The 27,654-nt window shown below is 41.0% G+C and overlaps 1 protein-coding gene and 1 long non-coding RNA gene across 5 annotated transcripts in view; one reads left to right on the top strand and one right to left on the bottom strand.

Moving 5' to 3' along the window:
• The window catches only part of KCNQ3 (potassium voltage-gated channel subfamily Q member 3), a 198,410-nt gene that overhangs the window by 49,752 nt on the left and 121,004 nt on the right, over positions 1–27,654 (bottom strand). Inside the window, exon 1 of one of the 4 annotated variants that reach the window (XM_071738410.1) lies at positions 10,639–10,880. The exons of 2 other annotated variants lie outside the window; for them this stretch is intronic. In XM_071738410.1, coding sequence (XP_071594511.1) covers positions 10,639–10,712 — 74 coding nt within the window. In that variant the 5' untranslated portion in view covers positions 10,713–10,880. Of the gene's footprint in view, positions 1–10,638; positions 10,881–27,654 lie in introns of those variants that run through there. One more of the 4 variants, XM_071738409.1, reaches the window with a different exon arrangement.
• Positions 648–8,380, top strand: LOC139793554 (uncharacterized). Its single transcript, XR_011724648.1, has 3 exons — positions 648–804; positions 5,733–6,715; positions 7,354–8,380. It is a non-coding gene; the product is annotated as an uncharacterized lncRNA (long non-coding RNA).

Raw genomic sequence — 27,654 nt, forward strand, 5'->3', positions numbered from 1 at the left:
CACACCATTATTGGAGTTGCAGGCAGGCTAAGAAGTATTTCATGCTTTAGACTCTTGAAGGAACTTTTGCTCCTTCCTCCAGAATGGATCACGTGTTAATTCCTTCACAGGACAGAAAGAATCACAAAATCATAGAATGCTTTAGGTTGGAAGGGATTTTAAATATCATTTAGTTCCAAACCCCTGCATGGGCAGGGACACCTTCCACAAGACTAGGTAGCTCAAGGCCCCATACAACCCAGCTTTGAACAGTTCCAGGGAGAAGGGATACACAAATTTCTTGGGCAACCTGTGCCAGTGTCTCATCACCCTCACAGGAAAGAGTTTTTTCTGTCATTTCTTAACATGTGGAAATTCTTTATGCTGAAGGATACTGTCATATATAATCTTTTTCTTAGCATCTGAAAGTTGGTTGGGGCTTTTTTGTTCTTTTTTTTTATTTCTAGCACAGCTTTTATTAGTTCCCTAGTTTACAGAGCAGGCAGTAAATTGCACATGTCTGGCTATTTACCCTTTATTAAAGCATTAACCTTTCCATTATCAGCTCAAAAGCAGGATTTACATCACAGGCATCAGAACCAGCCATGACTTCATAGGCTGATTTAGTAGCAATCCCTATCAGTCAGCTGATGTCCTACAGACTCAAACTTCATGAGATAGATGATAAAAGCTGAAACCAGAAGCAACGGCTAAGAACAGATTGAATTCAGGGGCTATTGGCTCCTCTCCACTTCCCTTCACAGCACAGCAAACAAGATGGATTGGGCTCACACTGACAATTGCTTCAGCTGATGTTCCAGATTGGTAAGATATTATTGCATTAAGTTAGAAACCTTTTGCATGCATGAGTTTCCTTTCCTCTTCACTTCCAGCTAGGAACAATTATCCATAGATATATTTTTTAGGATCTGTGCATATAAAACCCAGACCACTTTGTACTTCACAAGTATGGAGGCTAAATATTTTTTGGGAGTGACCAGTTCTTAGACCTTACTGGCTCTTTGGAGTCAACATGCAGGAGCATGGTGTGTATTCTTATGCCTGCTGTGCTGTGTTTGTGTGCAAGTTTTGGTAGTGGGGGGTGAGAGAAGCCACTAGAAGCTTCTTCCATGTCCAACAGAGCCAATGCCAGTCAGCTCCAAGACAAACACACTGCTGGACAAGGCATGATGGTGATGGTAGAAGCACCTCTGGGGTAACATCTTTAAGAAGGGGAAAAAACTGCTGAGCAACAGCAGCCAGAAGAGAGGAGTGAGAAAATGTGAGTGAAAGCTTGAGCTTGGCAGGCAGGAAGATCAATGAAGGAGTGGGAGGTGTTCCAGGTGCCAGAGCCAAGATTCCCCTGCAGATTGTGGGGAAAACTATGGTGAGACGTTGTCATCCTGCAGCCAATGGAGGCTAATGGTGGAGAAGACACCCACCTTTCTGTGAAGGACCCCACACCAGAGAAGGTACAGGTGCCCAAAAGGAGGCTGTTACCCCATGGAGAGGATCTCACTCTGGAGCAGCTTTGCTGGAAGTACTTGAGACCCACGATGGAGTAAGTCTGTTCCTGACGAACTGAACACCATGAAAGAGAACCACAGTGAAGAAGGCTCTGGAGATCTGTATCCTATGGAAAGGAATCATCCTATGGAAAGGACTCATGTTGGGAAATGTTCATGGAGAATTTTATCCCATTGGAGGGACCTCATGCTGGAGCAGAGCAAAAAATGATGGGGATCAAAGTGTAGCAGGAACATTGTGTGATGAACTGACCACAGACCCCATTTGGCATCTCCCTGCATCACTCAGGGGGAGGAGGTAAAGAAACTGGGAGTGAAGTTGAGTGAAGAAAGGAGAGGTGGGGGTAAGGTGTTTTAAGATTTGGTTTTTGTTCTCATTACCCTACTCTGATTTGATTGAAAATAAATTAAACTAATTTCCCCAAGTCAGGTCTGTTTTGGTCATGACAGTAACTGATGAGTGATCTCCCTGTCCTTACCTGGACCCACGTGCCTTTCCTTTTATTTTCTCTCCTTTGTCCGCAAGGAGGGGAGTGATAGAACAGCTTGGAGGGCAACTGGCATCCCATCAAGGTCAACCCACCACGTATGCCCACTCAGGCCCTCCTCTCCCATTAATCCACTCTAAGATGCTTTCTGGTCTCCTCCAGGCCACACACCAGTTAGTTTGCTTCATAAGGACACTAAATGGAGGTAATCTCTCAAATCCTACATGCAGTTTGAAGGACTGCAGTGCCTCACAGATTCTGCTGTGAGGACAAACCAAGTTGATGCAGAAGTTTCCTGCCTAAGGGAATGAAATGATGACCACCTGAGTAATGTAAGACAGGACAGGTAACACCTCAGTGAACAGGAAAGATGTATGATTTCAGCTGATGGCACTCCAGCTACAGGCATGCAGGAGAACCTGCATTAAATGAAAGGGTATGACAAAATTATCCTGAGTTAACTGTTTCTCTGCTGTGTCTCCAGGGTAGTACTACTGCTCTCAGGGATATTTCAACCAGAGAAAAAACATCACTGAAGTCTTTAGGAGTGTTTCTCATTCCTTGGTGCCAAGTGGCACCTGAGAAAACTTGAAATATCAACCTGGACATCCTAAGTCAGATTCATAGAATGATACTGACAGAACCATAGAATGGTTTGGGTTGTAAGGGTAAAAGGGTAAAAGAAATCCAGCTCCCCTGCAGTGAGCATCTTCAACTAGATCAGGTTATTCAGAGCCCTGTCCAACCTGACTTTGAATATTTCCAGGAACCCCTCTGGGCAACCTGTTCCATTGTTTCCCCATCCTTACAAAATTTTTCTTCCTTATATCTTGAGTGAATCTACTCTCTTTAAAACCATCACCCCTTTTCCTACAACGACAAGGCTCTACTAAAAAGTCCCTTCATGTGTTTCTTCTGAGCCCCCTATAAGTTCTGGAAGGCCGCAATAAGGTCTCCCAAGAGTCTTCTCTTCTGCAGGCTGTCAGCCTGTCTTCAGAGGAGAGGTATTTCCAGCCCTCTGATAATTTTTGGGGCCCTCCTCTGGACCCGCTCCAACAGGTCCAAGTCTTTCTTGCACACGGTCCCAGCTCAAGTCTGGTCTTTTAACCATCTTAATTTTACCCTGCCCTCAGACCTTTAGGCTGGATCATGGCACCTTAGAAATAGAAAATGTTGGGTCAGTAGGGAGGCCCATGAATCTGTTTCTCAGTTTCCACTACACACCACAAATTTCTATGGAAATTACTCTAGGTAGGTTGTTCTGCAATGGGATTTCAATCCAGGTGAGTAAAAATACCAAATCGTTATCTGTGGTTCCTGAGGACAAGTTTCTTGTGCACAGCCTTACAAACTCACCTTAAGCTGGAGATCCAGATGCAGTCAAATAGCAAGCCATGCTATTACTGCTAGGTTTTAGCACCTCTAACTTAATAGTAGGATGTTCTAGTACAAAAATGTTAGCATTAATAAAGCTACCTAGGTTATTAAGGTGAATGTAACTGAAGTAGAATGTTTTTTTTTTTCCATCCTGAGAACCAATTAATTAGAGCAATGAATTACCTGACAGTACAAAGTCTTGTGCTGTCACAGTTAATCTGCTTCCATTATCAACACAGCCTGGTTAAAGCTAGCTCAGGCGTTTCCACATCCCACTGAAACATATCACATAGTTGTTTTGGGGTTTTTGTTTTTGTTTGGTTTTTTTTTTTTTGGGTTTGGTTTGGGTTTTTTGTTTGTTTCTTTCTAAAATGCAGCACACACACAAGGGTCACAATTTAAAGAAAATAATGACAGCTTTAACCCCAGCTGGGGATTAGACTCCAGAGGTGCTTTCCTTCCAATCCCTAACATTCTGTGATTCAACAGAAGTATAATAAAATCCAGAAAGTCCTTGAAGATCAGGATGACACACTTTGTGTTTCTTCCTTCCAAAGTCTGAGTTAAGCCAAGCACCACCTTAGGCATGAGGAAGGGATAGATCATCACATCACTCTGCCTTGGAGTACTGGCTTAGGACAGGATTTTTTTTTTTTTTTCTTTTGCCTGTAACATAAAGCTCTACCAGTTTCTTAGGCTTATCTGGGAATTTTGCTGTAGCAGAAAATTATTACAGTCTCAGTCTTCCTCATGCCCATCACAGCTGAGACACTTGGTTTTAATGATAAACATTTAAATTTTTTTAAGGCTTCAGACTCATCATAGAGGTGACCATGTGACTGTTCTGATGAATGCAGTGCTGAAGTTGGTGATCTCTGACATGATCTGAAAAACACATCCAACTTTGTATTGCTGCATGTGACCAAAGCTGTTGGTCCTTTTCCAGTGGAACAGAAGACCCCATCTTCACAGTCAGGAGCCTGACCTCTCCAGCAGAGAGGTGCAGAAGGGGCTGTAACTCCAGCATATCCAGCAGATGAAATACACATCTGTCTCTTCCCTCCACCTTCCTAGACTTTCTGCTCTTTCACTGACCCAGCTCCTCTCTCTGGTTGCCAGAAGAGCTGATTTGGGAGCACAGAGTGTCAAACAAAAAGTACTAAATAAAGGAAGCTGACATCAGTAGCTTCATTTCCCCCCATCAGTATTAAAATATCTTTTGATGAATAGGGAGAACATCTTTTTATGTTAACTAAAAATATTACAGGAAATTAAATAGGGCTGTGAAGATGTTAAATCTAGAAAGTATATTCAATCATTGTAACATCTTTTACTGCAGCTTTAGTTCTGGTTTAAGCTAAAACCTCAAAGGAAACTTAGCATTGGAGCCCTTACAACATCTTGGGAGTGCATGTTGGTTGCTATATTTATAGGCAGTGTTACATGAGTGTTCTTCTCTGGTTTTATGCCATTAGTCAGTAGATAGCAAGCCAGTGGGTAGCACTCCAGAATACATCTGCTTGGTATATGAGCATTCTGGAATGAGAAATGTTTAATTGAACAGCTTTAACTGCGTGTTATGATGCAGGCAAACAGAAATGATTTCGTTGTTTATAACATGAATACCCAATTGCTTACAGGTTTGTCCATGGTAGTGAGCATGTGCATGTATATCTGCATTAAATTTTTGGCAAATAACATCCTACAGATGTTGATTTCCTACTTCTAGCAGAGCTGGAAAATATGAACTCCTATCCTAAAGAGGATTTCCCAAAATGCCTGAAGAAATCTGACAAACCAAATTATTCACTGATCTCTGAAGTGTTTCTACTCGTTAGACAAAACCAAAAATAAATAAATAAATAAAAACCATAAAAATAATTTTTAAAAAAATGAAAAAAATGAGGAAAAAGAGACAAAGAGACTGAAAGACATCAGTGCTTTGGGGAGAGAAGCCTAGAAAGAAACATTTGGGAAACTTAAGAAAGAGCCTGAAAGGGAAGTAAAAGCTTGATCTTACGCTTACAGAAATTACTGGCAAAACCCTCACTGACTTTAACAGTGAGAGATGAGAGCTCAGAGCATGAGCCCAAGAGAGGAAGCAAAGAATCAGGTCTGTGATGAAAGGCAGTAGGCACAGAGAAACGGTGACAGTCTGACAGCAAAGCCCAGAGCCAAACACTTTCATGTCAAAAGCTGCATCTTTCAATGACCTACGCACTTCAGACGTCTGGTAATTTCCCTTTTCGGGAAAGATATCCCCAAAAATACTGCTACTATGCACTGAACTACAGATGTTCAAAGCTACTGATTATTTTTCTTTGATGTCTTCTTTTTTTTCTTTCTTTCTTTTCCCCCATAGTCTATCTCCTGGCAGATGATGAATCTTTACCCACTAATTCTGAGTTCCCACATCCCCGGTGAATGAGAGAAGCCTTAAAGAGCAATTTAAAGAGAGATCTTAAAAGTGTAAAGAAAACCTTTGCATTGTAATACTTGCAATAAAGATGGCAAATTGAGACGCCTTTTAGCTTACGTGTTTCATGTGCTTTCCAAGGGAGAGGTATGTACACAATAGAACCTGCTAAAGCAATAAAAGGCTTGGAAGCAGACAGGATTTAGCTAAGCTTTTATTAGAAGGAAGAATTAGTTCTAAATTTTACTGTGACGGTTTTGAAGACCTGAGGCTTTAATCCTGCAAAAACTTTACCGTGCAATCTGTGCTGGATATTACACCACCATACATCATTCCCTGTTCACAACCCAATACTTTTCTGATAGAGATTTTGGAAAACTTTGAAAAAAAGAAAGCATATGATTCATTTCCCATTGATCAACTAAACTGCACTAGTCTGCAGAGCTTGTTAGGAAGTAATCCTTTGGAGGAGTTAAATTTTAGCAGACTGTTGGGGTTATTTTTGGTTTGTCGTGTGCAAACTGACTGTAATCTTATTGGTACCCACTGAGAAGGCAAAAAGGATGATGGCTGTACTACAGCTGGTGATGAAAGGTTATTCTTAATTTTGATCTGGCAAACAAGTTATCAGCCATCATGAATGACAAGACTCCTTCTCCCACTCAGCCAGTGATGACCAGACTTTCAAACATGCTGTATTAAGAAGGCATAATTATAAAGCCATTTCAAAGTCAGGGGTAAAAAACCTCAGATCCTTCACTGTCCCTTGGCAGGGAAATATGAAATTGCATCCCTCTCTTTATTCCCTGTCATCATTAACTACTTTTTAAAAATCTGCAATTGTTGTTCTAGGAGGCAACTGACAGTTAAAGACTTGGAAGAATGTTATACCCTTAACTGAAGAAAGAAAAGTGCTAAGAAGATGAGAGGTTTGTGGATATTTTTGGCTAAATCAAGATCTGGATCAAATCAGCTTGCAGGAGATCTTTACCAGAACTTAAGAAAAAATGCAGCCACTGGCTGCTGAAAAAAACCTACTCCTGGCTGGAAAGGGTTTTATTTTAATTTAGAATGCAGTGATTGAATAAACAAGAAAATCTGGGAACATTTCATGGGTTTGTGGGACAGCGCAACATGCAAACTAACAGGGTGAAGTTTTCTGTCAATATCAGCACTGATTTGAAACTTTGGTTGTTTTCAAAGCTAAACCTGTCTGAGAAAAAAATAAATAACAAATTATTTCCTCAGTAAATCCTTCCATTCACCTTCAAGGATTTGTTAAAGAGACACATCTAAGAGGATCTTTCAATCTACTTATATAACTTGAGCAAATCTCTGCATAACAGCTGCAGCATGAAGAGGGCATGAATGTTCACTCTTCAGCATGGGCATCAATTTCTGATGATTATCCCTCATTAAAAATACTTTGTTGCACATGCAAAACCCAGTTGCTAAGGGGACCTGAAAAGTATTTAAAGGCAGAAAGTGGCAGGCATCTTTGTACATGCTCAGTGTTACTGTGTCTCTGTAATGCTATGAACTTTAATGCAAACCTTTCTGGTTAAAGGTACCACCTAAACTGAGTAAGATCTCCACTGCCATGCACATAATTATGGAAGAAAGGAAGAATAGTGCAGAAGAGTGATGTATAGCCAGCAGAACTGTCTACATTCAGAATGAGTGACTGGGGTCTATCTAGCCTCCTGCTAAAATGAAACAATTGTATTTATTCTCCATGTCTGTGTTCAAACCATTTTAAACCCTTCTGCTGAGCTATGAAAGCTCTCTAAGGTGCTTGCCCTGCTGCTTCCCACAGTTTGACAAATAGAAGTCAGCATGTTGGCCAACCTGCTCAATGTTATAGAGTTGCCTATAGATGACAAGGTCAAAACCTAGAGGAACTGCACTAGTAGGCAAGTGTCATCCTACACAAGCACATGCTAAAAGTTTTACAGTTACACTTTCCTGTCTTATGAGATATTGTCCACACAATTCAAGATAAGATAACACAAAGAATCTGCTTGACTCTAATCACATTTCTTAAAATTATGCCTTTTTTACTTTCTGGTATCAGTCTAATGTCTGTCTGTAAGCATTCTCACAGCCCTATGTCTCAGTAATTTATTTTTGCAGAGAGCTGAGATGTAACTTCATGTACAGCTTTTCAGTGGAGTCTGGAAGTGCTCTTGTGATTCCCTTAATTTTGAAACACTCCACAGAGTCAGGACCCAAAACAACAAAGGGGAGCAATGTTTGTGCTTCCATTAATATTTCTTTCAGGAGGTTTCTATTGGAACCACATTAAAAGTAGTACAAAGAAGTAATTCTGTTATCTTCATTATTCTCCTGGGTGACGCCAGGAGATGCTTTCCTGGAGTTACACACATAACCCCAGAAAGCAGCACAAATGCAGAGTTAATCAGAAAAAAACTTCAGGAAGTATAGTTTCACAGGCTACAGGGCCAATATCTCCTGGAAACTTCAAGAAGCCAGTGTGGTAACAAAATTTTAATTAAAGAAGGTGTAATAGCTTGCCAAGACAGTCTTGAAGTGTGAGGCAGTTCCTCCAAATTAATAAAATAAATTTTAAAATGCATGTTCAATGTTATTTATAGACAACATCTTAGTAATTCTCATTGAAGAATATACTAATTTGGAACCAGGTTACAATCTTGGTATATGAATTTTTTTGCACCATTCCTATCTATACCAAACACACACAGAGGTGCTTTTACAGAGTAAGTAGTCTCTTTATACAGATTAAACTCAAATTGTCCATTGCGCTCAAGTGCATAATCAGCTCAGTGTCTGATTTCAGCCCAAACTGACAGCCAAAACACACAGATGAGTAGGAGACAAATGTTATCTGGTGACAAGAAAACTATGGTGTATTTTCTAAGATTGCCAAAAATAACTCAATCACAAATGAAACCCTGCAATAAAACAGCCAGTGTGTCATAGCATAAGGAGGAGATGTACCCATGATGACAGCAATGAACCCTCTCCTTCCCTGGTTCCTTCCCGAATGCCACATGGTGTCTGCCAGCACAGTCCGGTTTAGTGAACAAATCTGCTGCCAACACACCTGTCCCAATTCAGGAGCACTTCTCTTCCTGAAGAATGGGGTAAAAAACATATCTGGTACATGGAACATGGCATGTTAGACCAGACAGGGTGCCCTCCTGAAGAAAATTTCATTTCTGCAGTGCTTTGACCTTCACACTGTGGGTATGTAATGGGGGATGGTGACCAAAATCTCACAGGTAATACCATCTCAAGGAAAGCTGGGTTACTTTTGTTTATCCAGGACCATATCAAAGATAGCCACCCTCAGATGTCATCGTGTTTCAAGTCTTACCTCTCTCCACCCCACTGAAGGAAGCGAGTTTGGTACCATGAATACAGAAATAAAGCAATTTCATCTACTGCATGGAGGACGCTGTGACCTTGATGAAGGAATGACAACAATCTCTGACTGCCTGGGACCTGTGACTTGCTCCACATTCCCTTTGGCATGAGAGCCTTGGACTTGCTCTGGTTGGTCTCCAGGTCCCTGCAAGCTTTAGACACAGCAAGGCAGGATAGTTGGTGATAACCCACATTTCTAATCTGGTTCCTCTGTGCCGTTTTTCTCTTCCTTGGTAATTCCTCATTACCTCCTGGCTGTTTCTCCAGCAGTCTCCTAGGCTACAGCTGCTGGTCAGCTTCTCTAAATCCCTTTTGCTGTGGCTTTGTCCAGAAGCTGAAGAGCGTGAAACATTACAACCCATCACAACCACAACCCACAAGTGATGACAGCTCCAGAGAGCACCTCAGGCTGCAAACTTATATCTGGTCTTTAGGATACATTTTATGTTATCTTTGCACTGCACATCAAACAGCAATTTTTATACATGAGCAAGCACAAAGATTCAACACACCAAAGCAGATATGCTACTGGGATATACACAAAAAGCAAATTAGGGTTTTTTGCCTTCAAGGCTTGCCAGTGCCGAAAGACTTTGAAATTTATCTTGAAACTTCCCAAGTTTCAAGTTGGTTTTTTTTCTGTCTTGCTGCTTCCTGCCCTGAAGACACACTGTCCTTTGCACTATGAAGAGACAGAAAGTTTGTCCTAGGGAAAAAAAAATGGGGGAAAAAACCCCACCAAGATATCTCTCACAGGACCTCCTTTCTTAGTTTAGCAAAACAGTGCTATCACCTTCAAAGCAACAAAATGAATCCTTGTTGGTCTGCTTTAAATATTTATCCATTTACCTTTCATTTAAAAATATAGCCTTCTGGCTATGAAAGACTCAAAAAGATGAAGCCTCATCTCATGGGATAACTGCCATTCCTATCCTACTGGGAAAAATACATCTGCAGTCTCAGGGGGACTAAGATTCAGACCCTATAACAGACAACTTTTCTCTTTCTTCAGGTTACGGTGTTTAATCGACTTTCAGCAGCTAGACAAAGAGGCTGAACGTTGGTATATCTCATTTCAAGAAAAATCCAAGAATATATAGTGAGTGAAGGTCTAACACATTAATAAATAATAGCCATGCAGGGAATTCAACACCTTTTGTGAGTGCTTGCAAGGTTAACAGAAGTGCCACCAGGCAGCCCACCCTGAGCCACTCAGTCTGACTGGGAGACCAAGGTCACAGTGCAGCCACAGAGAAACAACTGGGGATCCCTAATGAAAAAAAAGCCATGCTCTGTTAACAAAACTTTATGGCTGAAACAGGTGATTTACAGGCATATTCAGTGTCCCATGTTTCTCTCAGGGAGAAACCAGAAGTGTGTTAATGGTAAGACAGGCAGGAGCCAAGTAAATGTCAAAGTGAAACCTTCCAAAGCTGTTACTTACAGTAATGGATCCGCTCCAAGAGGTGACACAGCTGGACCTGACTTGGCTGCCTCAGACAGAGCCTGGTGATACATGAGACTTGGCAAAACCCAGGGACCCTGTATCAGACAACTCAAAATACATTTACGACTCAAAAACTGCAAAGGCCAGGGACTTTTAAACACAGAAATTCATCTCCCAGCCTCACCTCTACTTTCTATTTCAGTCATCTGTTGCTCTCCCACTTAGCATGGGGAGAGTTCAGCTCCCTGGAGCTGTGCCAGGGGAAACAGGGTTCTAAAAGGGCCAAAGGTGGCAGAGGGAAAGGAGGAGGAAGAAAAGGAGAGTTTGGTTTTTTTATCTTTTGTTTGTTTGCTTTCTTGGTTGTTTGTTTCTTTTTAAAATATTAGTGGGACATTTATTGCAGAAGATAATTTTTGTTAGTATGTTTCTGGAGTTAATATTAATGCCCTCTGTCTCAGTGTCCTGAGTGTATGATTCTTGATGAACAATTAATGTTGGTCACACTCTACTGGACACTGTCTAAAGTGTGTTTGTGTTCTTCACTTAAAAAAAAAAAAAAAAAAAAAATTAGTTCTAAATTGTAGCTCTAACTCAATTACACCCCATGTCAGATCAGAATAAAAGCAAATATGGTTTTGTCTTCAAGCCTGGCAGCACCATTCAGTGCTTCAGTGATTTTATTTCCCCAAGTCAGCAGTATTTAAATTTCTCTATAAATTATTTGTGGTTGCTTATTCATATCTTAACAGCTGGATTGTGGCACTGTGCTCTACACTGTATCAGCTTGGAGCAACCTGGATCCACTCTACTACAGAGATCAGCTACTGATTTGTGACTGATTCAAGCAAGATTTATTTGGGAATGACACACAGAGTGGAAGACCTATTTCCAGTGCCCTTTTGACAGCAGGAGGAAAGTATCCCCTGCCCAGTGTATACATGGGACACAAAAAAACTCCACTTAAAATGAGAAAAAAAATGGTAAATGAAGGGTATTTCAATGTAGACAAAATTCAGACAAGAAGTCTAAGTGAGCCCTTAAGTCAAAGCAATCAATGCCTCATTGTATAACACACTGCTGACTGCCAAGCTGGGCATGGTAACTGGTCATGCACAGAGCCACTGCCTTCTACAGCTGTGAAATAAAAATCCTTAGCCTAGAACAGGTGCCATGGCTTTGGCAATAGCTTTGGCTAGACTGGTAAGCACAGTAATGATCTTTATTGTGCTGCTTTTTAGGAAGCAAGATTAGTGTCAATCTCCAGGGCAATGTCTTGGCAGATTCAATTATAATTGCTCATAATCTAGGGAAACAGTTTAGTGACAGCATTTTCTGGATGGATCAGTGAAGAGTATTTCAAATTTTTATCAATTTTTATCAAATTTATTTATCAATAAATAAAAATTCCCTGTAGCCACTAAAAAAAGGCTGTCCAGTGTCAGTGAAGGATTTTGTGTTCTTAGTTCTGCTACAGATGCACTTCCTTAGCTTTGGTTTACTCATCTGTGAAATGGAAACCCTATGATTTATCCACATTTCTAATTAATGTTTGCAATTTATGATGAAATCAAGGAACATTAAAATATTATTGTTGTTATTACAGATGCCGGATATGTAAAAAAAAATCCTAACACCACTTCCTGTCTGAAAGGACCATGGCAACAGAAAAACTCTCCTAAAAAATTTGCTGAAATTGAAGAAAAGGAATTCCAACAGTGCCTATTCCCCTTTCATAATGAAACTCTCACACTGCTTAAAATAATTCTCTGCATTCATCAGACCAGACAAATCCTCTCCACAGCACCTGTAGAAGCTCTCTGTGATGCTGTCAGCACCTGAGCATAGAGGCTGAGAGTGTGTTGGAGCTTCAGGGATTGAGGGCATCATGCACAGAGAAAAAAGGGGCTGGCAGACTCAGCACCAGATGAAGAAAACATCATTCAGCTGCCTGCTGCTGCCTGCTCCCCAGTTGCCTGCTCTTGCATATTCAGAATCAACAGCAGCAGGATGGTAACTCCTGGATACCACCTTGCAGCTCCCATCCTGCCACACACTGACTGACCCTGGACAAGTCACTTAACCTCCTTTTGCCATTTGATGTCTGAGCATTAAAAGGATGCAACTCTTACCCTCCCCTCCTGGGTGTTGTAAAGCTTTGGTAATTTATACTTGTCAGCTGGTTTGGGATTTTTAGCTGCTGAAGGGTTGTTGTTAACATTAATGAGAAAGCAAAACCTGTAACATAACACACACAGGTGGAACACAGCCATGTGCCCTTTGCTGAGCAGAGTTTTACAGCATTGGACCATGAAACTTATTTCTCTGCTGGGATGGGCATGATTCCAACAGCATCCTTGAATGGTTATGTCATTAACAAGGGCTTTACTTAGCACCAGTTGCACGTTTCATAAAAAGAAATTAAGACCTTGATACATATGGCACCCCAAACTTTTCCCAAACTGATACATGCAACATCTTGCAGAGGCACCTGGAAACCTTGAACCTGAAGCCCTCCACTGTCGGATCACATATGTCCATACACATCCAGAAAGCTAATATGTGATATATGTCATGTGATAACATCCTAAAAAGGTACCTGCACTTTGTTTACATTAGGGAGCCACATATGGGTGGCTATCCATTGATGTGATAGGGCTTTTATCTGGCCCATGGCTCCCATGTGAGCATCCTCTGTGGCCTAAGAAGAACTCCATGTTGCAGAACAAGATTTTGAAGCAACTGGGATGTCTCCCAATACAAAAAGTTACTCCTATCACTTGATAACACCTTTGTTTGTACTTATCTGACAGGGGACATCAGACCTGAGGCTGGCTGATGTCCATGCATATTGTCTGCATGGATCTTGGGGATGACAATATCCAGGAGTGCCTTGCTAGGAAAATTGGTATGGTCTGTGGCTCACTGATGGGACACAGCCCTTTGGAAAACATGACTACAAGTGATGGTCAGATGGTCTGTCTGGATCTGTTTCACAGGACACTCCTGAACTATATAACTCCTTAGCTTCTCTCTCCTCCTTTACAGCAAGTTTTTTCTCCTTTGATCTGAAAATAACAAAAACATTAGTCTAATTTTTATGGTGTTAACCACAGTTCTGTTTTCCTACGATTCTGCACAAATTTAGTCCTGCTTAGTGACTGATGTCATGGTCTGGACTGAGTCACCTGAAGGGCTAATTGATGTACATTATGATTCCAGCTTTAAAGAGCAAATTTCTGCATAACTGCAGGAGAGCCACATCTCCTCAAGAACCTGATTTGGTAAGCAAAACCAACTGAAACAAGAGAGGGATTTCTTTCAACAAATCCTAAATGATCTTCCAACCCAAACCATTCTATGGTCCTATGAAGTCAGCCAATAAAGAAAGCTGCAAGTAGGAATAAAGTCCCAAGTCAGACAGCAGATGCACTTCTGTTGGCTTCAGGGAGCATTTCATGCCTTGGAAAAATGTCTCTCTGACGTCCACCCTGGGTTGCAGCACTACAGAAGCTGGGTAAAAAGATCAGGTTATTTGCTTCTATAATTCTTCTTTATGCCTAACAAACCTTTCTTAAATAGAGCAGGAGCAAAGATGGCAAACATCAAAACCAGGCTTTTGTAACTAGGAAAAAATCTAGTGAATCCATTGGGCTGAGAGATTTCTCCTTGAGCTTTTTCGAGTCTGATCACGTTCTCTAATTACTCTGGTGATTTGTACTTAATCACGGCCATTCTCCTTTGCTGCCCATTTCCCTCCCCTGTCTGGCCCTGGGATGAAGTCACAGGCTAAATTTGTGATTTTGACAGTCAATGACATAGTTATAGGCAGTGTTCTGGTCTGTCTATAACAATGGCAGATCTGTGTTTTTCCTGCAGGGTCAATCAGGAGAAAATGAGCAGGATAGGGAAGAGAAAATCTTTATTACTGTTAAGGCAGCTATCTCCTTTCCATCATGTTAGATGATAAACCATGTAGAAACTACACAAAATGAGAGAGAGAACATTAGGGAGATAGACATTTCTGAGTGAATGTGCTTTAGGGATTTATAGGAACCCATTGACCATTCCCCCACTCCTCCTGGCACTCTCTTTCAATCTAATTAAGCATCAAGAAAATTGCATGCAACTCCAGGATGATGTAATGCATCTGCGTAATTGCACAGCGTATTGTCAAGAAGTATTCAGTGTAATGTTATGTATATTTAATGGAACAACTTCCACTATTAATATTCACTGAGGATTCCTAAAATTAACTGCAATTACTGAGGGAAAAGGCCTAGATATGACTGAGCACAGCTCAAAGAAAACATCTGTTCAGTGCGCTGTGCTGTGCAAAACCACAAGGATGATGTTAAGCTGCACTAGGGAAGGGCAAAGCAACAAAATATGAAAAGAGGCAGTTGAAAAGGAAATAATGAATGGCTTCAAATTAGAACCTATTATATATTCTACTGCTGACCTCAAGAGATGGGAAATTCACCCACAGTTACATGCCTCTGGAAGTATGAAACTAGAGAAATAGTAAAGCAAGACAAATCTTGATTTTTATATCAGAAAAATTTCCCAGAAAAGTATGGACTTTGGTAAGAAGTAACACGCATCTTATGAAAAATGTGATATGTCAGCATGCAAGCGTACTGCAAATCAGAGCCCGAAAAACAAACACTCTGCACAAAGGAGTGTGAGAGACTGCACTATGGCCCTTCACTTATTACAGCAACACTTTCTGGCTCATTAACTGATCAGGTCAAAAAATGTCACAAGAAAGCTTGTTTTTTGTCTCCTGCAAGCTTGTGAAGTTCTTGTTGATTTTTACTAATGTTTCAAAAATTGAGATCTCCAATAAATTTGTCAAATAAATGGATGCTAAAAAGGCTCTTAAAAGTGTGTATTAGATTGATTCATATTTTCTGTTATTGTTGTAGTCATCTTTCTATCATTAAGTTGCTGTCCCATCTCAATAAGAAAAACTTGGTGGGGGATTAGATCTTATATTATGGTTGTGCTGTGTGCAGAACTATGGAGCCTTAATATTGTCATCTGCACTGGTGTGGCCTCACCTTGAGTATTGTGCAGTTCTGGGCACCACAGTATAAAGACATCAAGCTATTGGAGAGTGTCCAAAGGAGACCACTAAGGATCTGGTTGAAGGGTCTGGAAGGAATGAGTTCTGAAGAGTGGCTGAGGTCACTTGGATTGTTTAATTGGGAGAAGAGGAGGCTGAGGGGTGACCTCAATGCAGTCTGTGGCTTCCTCAGGAGGGGAAGAGATGGGACTGGCACCAATATCTTCACCCCTGTGACCCAAGACAGGACTCAGGGATATGGTAGGAAGCTGAATAGGTTTAGGTTAGATATCAGGAAAAGGTTTTTCACCCAGAGGGCAGCTGAGCAATGGAACAAGCTCTCTAGGGAAGTGGTCACAGTACCAGTCCTGCCTGAGTTCAAGAAGCATTTGGATGATGCTCTCAGGCATCTGGTGTGATTCCTGGGGTGCCCAACACAGGGATTTGATGGTTCCTTCCAGCTCAGCATATTCTGTGATCAATACAAAGAAATCCTCAGAAGGAGGCTGATGAACTGGCCACCATCTGGTCTTTTATTTATTCTCTGCCCTGCACCAAGCATGTAATCTTTTCTGGGTTGGGAGTCAGGTCTGATGGATCTGGTTGATTAAATACATTTTGTCAGGATTGCTGGAGGTAGAGACGTACAACAGGTCTGACAGGCTTGGGAGATTTAGCTGCACAGCCTCTTACACCTGGCAGTGTCCAAGGCATTCTGAAGTGGCATGGATCAGCTCTGTGTTCCTGTTTCTAACCTGGTTATGAAATAACTTTGCAGCAAAGTTTTGGGATGTAGATGTTACATTTCCTAAGGAGCGGGAAGCTTATCAGCTGTGATCAGTCAGCAGCCAGGAAAAGCATAGTTTGAGTCTTACCAAGGACCTTATAGTAGATGGCTTGCCATCTATCATAGCAGGCAGTGTAGCCTTGGCACATTTCATTCCCCATGTGCTTGCATTTTGGTGCTGCTAGATTGGACTCACGTGTACAGATAGTGCCTACACCACATATCCTCTAGATGGGAAGTGAATACCAAAATGTTTACTTTTCAGCTGAGTTCACTCCCTCAGTAGCCATGGAGTGAAACAAAAGTCAGTAGGAACAGATTCATCAGGCCATATGAAATCCTTTCAGCTGAACAGTGTGCTAGGCTACCATAAGTGCTGGCAACCAACCAACTGCAGCAATTGAACTTTATTCTCCCTTGGACCTCAGAGAGGTTCAGTGTTTTGTGGAGATGTAAAAGCCACCTCTGAAGCTTTGTGCTAAACATAAAGTTGGACACATAAGGAATATTTTTTTATACTGCAGGAGTAAAGCATCTGACTTAGCCTTGATGGCAGTAAGATTTTGCAGTCTGACAGGCTGCAAGATTAAAAGACCAGTGTGTAGCAAGGCAAAATACAGGACTATAAAATGTCTGAGGGAAATCTATCCCTTGGGTACTAACACCCCTGTTGTCATGGGACCTCACATAATTCTGTGCTTGTCTGACTCCATCTTCATTGCTGTGTTGGCCTCTCCTCTGGTGCTTCTAATGGGAAAGTGTCACAGAATCTCACTCCAGATAATCACAACCCTTAGTGTTTTCAGCCTAAAATATTCATGAACAATATATTCACATTTGGTTCTGCCAACACTGTCCTGTCTGCTCAATAAGTATTTTTGGCTCCCCAGTGGTCACACACTCATGTATTGACAGACAGGATGAATTTTTGCAGTTCCCACTTTGCTGAAGTTAAACAATTTGTCTCTCCTCATAAGAAGATAATTTCTCTCTTTGCCTCATTATTCTATGGCCACCTCTGCAGCTGACCTAGTTTGAACTGCTCTGCTCTGAACATGGGACAGAATAGATAGACTTGTCTCCCTGAATAGATAGATATGGACTGTGGCTTTCCCAGTCTCTGGCCTTCCAGAAACTCTTAAATGGAGTTGGGGATTCTTTCCAAGTAGCTGAAAGCCTCTGAAAAACAAACCTGGTTTTCTGATCTGCCTTTTGTTCAGTCCTTACATGTAGTCCACGGACCTCAAATAAAACCCCACTTATTTACAGTATTTTAGATATTAGTAACTTATTAATAGTTTGCTTCAATATTTTCCCCTCTCAAGTGGCAAAAACTTCTGATGCATCCTACAAATCTGTTTGTTCTTTCACATTCACAGATCTCTTTTTGCCTCTTTCTTTTAGAAGAAAAGAAACCCTCACAGCCCTTTATGCTACTGAGGCCAGAGTGCCAGCTGGCATCTGCACAGGTCACCTTCTCAGCATTAGACAACAGGGAACATGATGCACATGATGTCACTCAGTTTGACAGATTTACAAAAAACACTCACATGACAATATGCCAGTTTTTCAGGAGTCTGGGGCAAAGAGTGTGATGTTCTACTGCAAAAGTTTTATTGTCTTTGAGATTTGTCTCCATATTGTATATGCTTAGTTTGCATTTTTGGGGTCATAGTTAGATAAGCTTTATTCTTGGCCTCACTTCCCCTGCATTTCTGTTCTTACTCTCTTTTTATTTGCACTCCTAGAAAACTTTCTGTCCTTGCTTTCAGTTTCTTTCATGAGGTTTAAATCAGTTGGTTTTCAACTTTTTTACCCCTTACTCTTAATATATATTTTTAACTTGGATAGTTTAAATAGGTTTGGGTTTTTGCTTTTTTTTTTTTTTTTTTTTTTTTTTTTTACTTTCTTGTGGTTTAAGTTCTTGTTAGGAAGTTACACCATTGGCTATGCTTAAGTTTTTGGCTTAGTCTGTTTGTGCCCACAAATTAATTAAATAAGAAATCAGAGTTTGGCACAAAAGCATATCTGCAGAGAAATGGGAGCAGGATCTGGAGGCCCAGCCAATAATAATAACAGGAAAGAGAATTTTCTTGTAGCACCTCAAAGCTGGCAGGTTATTTCAAGACTTGTTAGGAAGAATAATTGTCATTTTGTCTCTGTTCCAAATTGGAACAGATCATCAGTAACAATCATCAGTGATGAAGATAGCCACAAGACTGTGGCCTTTATAGTGCACTACAAATTAATTTTAAATTAAGTTTCCTCAGGGACAACTCTGGTTTTCTTGGATTTAGTATTAATTTCAGAGTCTGGATTTGTGGACTCTCTTCCAATTTCTGACAGTGAATCAAGCATTTTCCTAAAACCTACTGAAGCCAAAGTATGAGTTTAGAAGCAAAATACATTATCTAGGGTTTTAAGATTGTTAATTTAATTTTGTTTATAAAGGACAAACAGCTTTATTTCCTACTTGCTTCTTTTATACTGAGAGTAGTATGCTGGCTTTTCCTTTCCAGGATTTTGTAAAAAAAAAAATCTCATTTCTTTCTAAAAAAAAGATGCTCTGAAAAAACAAAATTCACAGAGTACTTTCATGGATACAGGATGACATTGTGAGTCTCTTTGTCATTATAAGAATTGATTGTACCAGTTAGTCAGGAGAATCCTTTCTTGACTGAAAAATGAAAGAATTCAAGCTTGAGAATGTATGAGTTTCCATTTAAGGGGTGAACAACAAGTGGAATATACTATTCAGTTTTGACATATTTAGTAGCATTCCGTGAAACCTCCTTAACAGTGCCCCAAAAGAGCAAAATACACTAAGGCTGCTGCTGCTTTTTAAACACCTTCCATAGTACATAAATAACATCAGCTCTGTTCTAGTTGAAGAATGAAATAGCTTTTTGTTTCACCAATATCCTTTACATTTGCTGACATTGCTTTGAAATGCAGTCTACAAACCTTCCACAGGCAGGAGCATTTCATCAAGAGGTTCTCCTGTTTCCACATCATAACCTTCTTCCCACCTTTTTTCTTATGGCAACACACTTCTTTGCAGATCTGAGAATCAAACAGCACCTCAGAACTTGCCCACAATGTTCTCAATCACAGCAGTTTATTCAATATTTGACATCTCCTTCTCTTTTGGGAAGGAAAGCTAAAAGGTGTTAGATTGCTTAGGACAACTAGACTGTCTTCTATTGTGGGTCATTTTGACAGAAACAGGATAGGAAGGGTTCATACAACATCTTTTGTAGGACACCTGAGAGGGTGGTAATTTCCAGGTCAGGGTAGGAAGTGAGAATTCTGTTGAGGTGGATGAAAAGGCAGGAAATTCTTTCTTTGACTTATCTCCTGACAAGGTATGTTGTCTGCAATTTGAGAAGCCAAAAACTTTCTCCCTTACCATTTTTCAGGTGAGCTGTGTGGCCTACATACATACACACTAGTGTGAAAAAGAGCTATTAAAGAAATGCCCTGCCAGTTCAGAGCAGTGGTCCATCCAGGTGTTCTGTTTCCAGAAACAGCAGTAGGATGTGCTCTGTAGGAGCAATGCTAAGAGTTTCATGTATTTCCCATTCCACTCCATGCTCTTTTCATACACAGCTGCTGTATTAGCAACATTGCATCTCTCCATTCTGATAGTATCCATCTAAAATTCAGCTCTTACACGGAATCCCTCTGAAAAGTTTATCCTTGAGCTCAGTCAGGGATGATTTTATTATGTGTAAGTAAAATGCAATATAAGAATGAAAACTGTAGATTGATCAAACTGAGATTGGGAAGAAAAAAGTGGCCAAATGTTTGAGAGAAAAGTCAATACATAGTAGGGAGGCTGTCAAAATGTTTAGGGATGCAGGACCTGGCCTACAGAATAGACTCATTTTTTGGGCCATACTCCTGATAAAGTCTGACTGAGGAAGAAACAAGGACTTGAGATTTCAGCTGCTCTAGCTCCAGGAGGGCTGAAGTGTCTGGACTGTATAAGCTACAGCACAGTGATTGTATGGCAGACAACTTGTTTGTGGCCTCCAAATTTCTCCTGAACTAGGAAGAGGATGCAAACAAGATGTAGTTGTGGAGGTGGCTCTCTAGTTTGGCTCTGGAGACAGGCCAAGCATTGCACATGTTTCAAGTTAGTCCAAGTGCTGTTAAAAGCAAAAAAAAGATTAAAAAAAAAATTAAAAAGATAAAAAGATAAAAGATAAAGCTGTTAAGCTACTGGGTACTGGCAGCCAGGTCTGAGAGATTGTCTGATATTGATGTACACAACCTAAATTAGCAAAATTGAATGGTTGCATAATGTTCATGGGTAATCACAGCATACATTTCACAGAATCACAGTTTATTTCAGGTTGGACGAGACCTCCAAGATCATGCAGTCCAAACTTTGACCAACACCATAATCTAACTACTAAACAAGGTCCAAACACCTTTTAAATGCATCCTGGGAAGGACATTCCAATGCCTGACAACCCTCTCAGTGAAAAAATGTTTCCGAACATCCAGCCTAAACCTCCCCTGGTGCAGCTTCCATCCATTTCCTCTGGTCTGTCACATTTCCCTGAGGAGAAGAGGCTGTTTCCCTCCTTGCTCCAACCTCCCTTGAGGTGGTTGAACAGAGCCATAAGGTCTTCTCTCATCTTCCTCTTCTCCAGACTAAACACCCCCAGCTCCCTCAGCTGCTCCCCATAGGACTTGTGCTCCAAGCCCTTAGTGAGTTTTGTTGCCCTTCTCTGGACATGTTCCAGCACTTCTATTTCCCATGTCATGACAGCACTACAACCAAAGAGGTAGCAGTGAGAAGGTGCCTGTGGAAGTCACTTAGCACTATATAACTGAATCCAGCAGTAACCCAGCTGAAATGAGTATTGCAAGAATGAAACTGATCATTGTTACTTCGAAAGAATAATCCCAAACACAATGAAAACATCAGGACAATGTTAATTCTGAGACTAAACGCAAACGTCTACACTCCATCTGAAGGTAGGCCAGGTGTCTACATTTCCCTTTCTCATTAGAAGAGATCTAGGATTTGGTTTATTTGAACACGGTTATCTTTTGAGCTGCCTATGGGGAATTTTCTCTGTGTCCTATTTAGCTGCTCTTACTGATACTTTGGAGCATGTTTAATGGCACCAGATGCCTATAGGTAGACAACAGGGTCCAAGATGATAACTCTTTCCCCCCTACTTCCTCCCAAAAATGCAAGAAAAGCAAAAAGACCCCTTGATCAATATATTCATAGGGCAAAGACTGCATATTGGTGTCTTACACCTATTTTAGTGTCAAGTTCAGGCAAACTCAATACCCTGAAAGCTGACAAAATGTGAGTTTAGTAGCTGCTCACACGACCTGAACTGAGTGATGCCTTGATAGTACAGATGCTTTCATTCTGCCTAAAATCTGCTTGAGCAGGAGTTGTGATCATCCATGTTTGTGTGTGCATGTCTGTGTGCAGTTACTGAGATGCTGGATTTGAAATTCCTTTGTTCTTACTTTCTCATTCAATGTTTGACCTCTAATTTCCATTCTTAAAGGATGTTCCAGACTTCAGTTTCTTTCCGAGAAAGCTTAAAAACATCATCTACAAGGAAGTGCCAGTCTTCTTTCTGTAAACAATAATTTAATTACATTATTTCTTGAACTTGTCACAGCATGCCATTCCGCAACCCCCCTCGTGTTATTGTCTTGATATAAATACATCCTCAGCTCATTTGCTGAAATCTGACTGTTGGCAATCACAGCAGGAGCTGGAAAATAATGAATTTAATCACACAGTAAGGTAAAGAGGCTAGCCTAGCTTACCAAGAGACTTTCTAAGTGCAATGCTTCCATTAAACCCCTAATGACATCCTCAAATGAATGTTTTTAAGCCAGAGCATAAATATAACAGCAGCACGCCCGTGCTTGATGGAAATAGGATATTTTCACCTTATTCTGTTAACTGGCTCTGTGAGACAAGTTAGGGTGCTGCTTTCTGCCCCAAGACCTGCAAACAGAAGAGTTGACACTGGGATAAGGCTCAGCAGAGTCAATGCCTGATCTGGTGAAAAGTCTGAGGTATTTGGATGAGCTCAGCTTTGGAGAGAAGCAGGTGCCTCCACAGGAAGAGTCAGCGGATCTTAGATATTCCTTACAGGGTGAAATGAATTGCTGTATTGCAGCAATTTTAATTTGGGAGTCTCAAATTAATTCAAACTCACAACAGCCCCCTGGTGTGCAACCGAGAAGTGGGTTCTTTGAAAACAGAAGCAGAGGAAAAAGAAAGTTAAGCTGCTTGTCTTGCGCATCCAGTGAATCAGCAGCAGCTGGCAAGTGATTTGACAAGTTCTGGCTCCACGCAGCAATGATATGAGCTCTTTTTGGATCCTAAATCCTGCCCTTTTGGAAACACCGAGCTGGCAGGCAATTAAGTGAATGTCTGCAGATTGCAAAGGCTCCTACTTTGGCAGGAGGGACCCACTGGGACCTCTCCAAGTGGTCACTGGGGATCTGGTTGGGGAGGGTGGGAAAAGTCTTTGTGAAGCTGGAATTGCGTGAAAGGAGGCTGATTCTCCACAAAATGAAAGGGTTTTCAGCTGCTCTGACAGAACAAAAGATCATTAGCAGAGAGTGAACATGTTCCTGCCTCATGCCCCCTGCCAGGAGTCACTGCAGTGCTGGAGCTGTGGCTACTGTGCACCCCCTGCAGCTGCTCCCCAATTCCAAATTTACACCCTGTCTAATATGGATATTGAGGGTATAGGAAACAGCCAAAGGTGTTGATCGCTCCATACACCTACTGAGAATCTGCTCCCAAAAATCTAATATTTATTTTATTGCTCACATTTTTATTGCTGCAGGATACTGAGCACATGTAGTCCCTGAGAGCTGTGAAATCGAGATCACAGCTGAAGGGGAATCCTTGTAAATAAATGAACTGATTATTGGAGAAAGCTGAGTGTTTGCTGCATGGTGGGGCAGGGGTGAAGGGAGGAAAATACTGCTTTGAATTGTGGATCTATTATTTTGGATGCTCTGATCAAAAAGGATTTATTCTGGATAATTTAACCTAACCACCTCATAAATCAAAATTGCTTGGAGAAACAAGTCCTCTGACAAATTGCAACAATGTAACATAATGTTTAGAGATTTTCTTAAGCCCCGGCTCCACAATTGAGTTCCACAATTACACAAGAATACCTGGGTTTGGTAAAATGAAGAAATTAATAAGGCTGTTAATGTTACAGTCATACAAAAAAAGTCTGAGGCTATCAGCCATGAAAGCTCCAACTTCAGAAAGCTGCTAACTTTATCTTAAATTTTAGAATTTTTAATATTTTGTTTTGGGGACCATCCTCACTTCATTTACACTGCTGGGGAGGTCAACAAATAATGGTAGGAATCTAACCAGATGATGGTTCTTCACACTGCAGTGTCCCTGAAAACCTGTATCCTCTTATATATCAGTATTGTTCAGGAGAAACATTAAATAACAGGAATAAAGCAGATCTCTATGCTGTCTCCTAGAAACTGAAGACCAGACTGGGTTATAAACTGTGCTTACCTAAACAAAAGAACAAGTGCAAAAGCATCTTTACCTCTCTGAAACAGAGCACTGGGGCATGGCTGCAAGCCTGGAGCAGCTCCATGTTTGGTATTTCCCTCATGAGAATGATATACTGCAAAAATAATGGTTTTGTGTCATGGGTAAAGAATCACAACCACTGTACGAGGCACAAAATTTGCCCTGGGAGCACCCAGGACCCTAACAGGTTGCAAGTTGGGGAGTAAATTCACATGAGGGAATGGAGGAACACAACTGTGCTCCTTGTCTGTGTGCTCCTTGCCCATCTCTAGGAGCTCCCAACACCTCCATCCTTGCAGAGCAGCACAGCCCTGTTGCACCTGGGCACTAGGAAAGCACTGCTCAGCTCCTCCTCATCTTCCAGCCCTTCTCAGAATTTAACTCCACTTGCTAAAAGTCCTGGAGATATAAACACTACAAATTAATCTCTAAGAACAATAGCTTACCAGAGACATTTTTAGCTTAATTATGGTTTAAACTGTCCATGAGTTTTGTTACAGTGAGCTTCATCAACGAAAATGATTGCAGAGATAGATCTGTATGAGTGCAAACCAAGTCAGTCACTGCAGTGACACCAAAGAGTGCTGCAATTGACTTCCTTCTGATGTAGGGAATATGCTTTTGATATGCTCCAATCCAGCACCTAATCCACTGCCAAGGGTCAGGGCACTAAAGCAGTAAGTGATGATTCCACCTCCTCCTGGTTTTGCCAAAATTTGCACCAAAACACTCTGGGGATTTGCTTTTTTGGGGTTTTTTTTTTTTTTTTTTTTTTGGAGGGAGGTTCCTGTCGTGTAGAGAAGGGTGATCCTTTCAGCTGTCTATGCAAGGAGCCTGAGCCTGTTTCTCAAGAGCAGGTGCTGTTAATCACAGGGCCTTAAAAAACTGGACATTTGTGGACTGATCCAAGAAGTGCTGGACTGTTTTGAATGCACAGGCATATAAGGATTCTCCTGAATTAAATCTGTGTGCTTTAATTACATATTGCTTAATTGTTTGAATTATAAATAACTTTGTTCTGTATCCTTCTATCTTTATCTGATGGAGAATTCTTCACTTCCAGACCTGTCAAAGTCATGTGGTTTGCTGTGTTTTGTAAACCATCTCTCATTTTTTTGTGAAGCTCTTAAAGAATTCAACCTAAATGTTTTTGTGAAGTTATTGATGGCTGTGGCAGAGACAGCTGTACCAAATGCTGCTTCTGCCACCACCTGTGCCCTGTCAAATGCATGCCTGTAAATCATCCTGAGATCCACAAGAATGAAAGACCTTACATAAGGAAAGATAGGGTTTTTCAGAGCCTTCACGTTTAAGTTCCAATTCATTAACAGACTTTTGTCATCTTACTACAGCAAGGAATTTGGACAATTTATTTATTTTTTAATGGCTATGGGAAGTGGCAGAAAAATCTTACCGAGGTTCAAATGTTTAATTCCACTGTCTGCAGCTCAGGTACTGTGCTATTCCTTTGATCTAAAATCGTATTAACACCAAACAGATTTCCTCTGAAATTTACCTCCCCAATATATTTTCCCATATTGACCTTTGAAACCTCCTGATGTTTTTTTCTTGCTGTAATTCCTTCTTTACCACTACCTTCCAGCTTTTGTTGCTACTTGAAGGTCCAATTTTAGTTTCAGAGGCACAGCTATCATGCAGGGATTTAGTATCTCAATTTGTTTTTGCTTGTTCCCTTTAATATTTTTCACTTCTTACAAGCAGCCCTGAGGCTCTGCAGACCCCAGGTTGGAAACTACAATACTGAACTCAAAATAAAGTCAATTTGTGCTGCCCAGAGTGCTGAGAGAGACCAAGGGAGGGAGGAAAAGAGAAAGGGGAGGGAGGGAAGGGAGAGTAGAAAAAGAGGAAGGAAGGAAGGAAGGAAGGAAGGAAGGAAGGAAGGAAGGAAGGAAGGAAGGAAGGAAGGAAGGAAGGAAGGAAGGAAGGAAGGAAGGAAGGAAGGAAGGAAGGAAGGAAGGAAGGAAGGAAGGAAGGAAGGAAGGAAGGAAGGAAGGAAGGAAGGAAGGAAGGAAGGAAGGAAGGAAGGAAGGAAGGAAGGAAGGAAGGAAGGAAGGAAGGAAGGAAGGAAGGAAGGAAGGAAGGAAGGAAGGAAGGAAGGAAGGAAGGAAGGAAGGAAGGAAGGAAGGAAGGAAGGAAGGAAGGAAGGAAGGAAGGAAGGAAGGAAGGAAGGAAGGAAGGAAGGAAGGAAGGAGATGCTGTAGAAGCTCCAGTCTAATATATTTTACAAAGTAGTGGAACAGTATACTGCCAACTAATGTTATTTTAATTAGAACTTCAATGAGTAAGCCAGAAGGAATTTTATAGTAATTTAATTTCATAGAAGTAGACACTGAAATTAACTCACTCTCTTTCACTGTGGATAAATTCTGATTGTGCTTTGTAACCTCCTACCCCAATCCTACAAATCTGGGTCTGCTTTGAATCAAGCAGGAATTCTCTTAACTCAAAAACCCCTGACAAATGAAAAGGAGAAAATCAAAATGTTAGAATAACAGGCCTACAGCCCAGGTTTCAGCAAGGCAGACATCCTTCCCCACATAAAAGTCACCCTCACATCTGGGAAGAAAGCAGGAAAGACAGAAGTACATTGTGATAACTTTGCTTATGGTAGGTCTTACTACAGTTCAAGGAGAGAAACAACAGAGATTACCATCAGAAGGTTACACTGCATTAGATTTGCACACAGGTGCCAGCATGTGGAGCCTCACTGTGTCATGCATGAAGAATTATGTCCCAGTGGACAGCCTCTCACTTTTCCTGGGCCCTCAGGACTCAGAGAAGGGTCTAGTTGTATGGGTCAAAAACAGGGAGTGAACTGTGAAGTTACTACAGTCTCTAGCACACCCCAAAACCCAAGCCATAAGTGTTTTCAAGTCATGCCAGATGATTAGGCTCTATTTCAAATGCAAACTCACTCATGCTACACAGATCTCAGGAGAAAGCGGAGTGGAGCTGTCAGTTTTCCAAGGAGATTGTCTCATTTCATCAGGCATTACAGTAAAATTATTGGGGAAACATCTTTGGCCTTAAAACCTTTCTATTAAAATAACCCACCTTGGACAGCTTGGCTGGGCATCTAATGCTGTAAGTGACAACTAGCAGCAAGTAGTGACTTGCTATCAATACTCCTAAGATCAACTTGTAAGAAGTCAAGAGTTTACTCACTCATTTTTCCATGTCTAAGGGCTGTAATGCTTAAAAGTCTGTAAGGAATTCCCTTATAGAGCACATCGTGAAGGACAATGGCAGAAATGCTACACAGTTATATAAAACAGGATGCACAAATGACATCTGCAGTCAGAAATGAAGGTTGAGGTTAGTTTGGCAGAGTTGAAGCAACTGTGTTCAGAGGAACTTCTGAAAATAACTATATGCTGCTTTGCTTGTAAGGGTGTATATATATATATATATATATATAAATATATATGTGACTATACCAGGAACACAGAGTGGATGAGACCAGCTGGGTCCCCAGTCGGTCTTTGCAATTGCAGGTAACTATGGAGACATTTTGTGTTGAAGTACCCATAAAATCTCTCCACAAGTCATCTTTAGACACTGTAACAA

This window comes from Heliangelus exortis, chromosome 2, assembly GCF_036169615.1.
Source record: "Heliangelus exortis chromosome 2, bHelExo1.hap1, whole genome shotgun sequence".
In the NCBI taxonomy this organism is placed as follows: Eukaryota; Metazoa; Chordata; class Aves; order Apodiformes; family Trochilidae; genus Heliangelus; species Heliangelus exortis.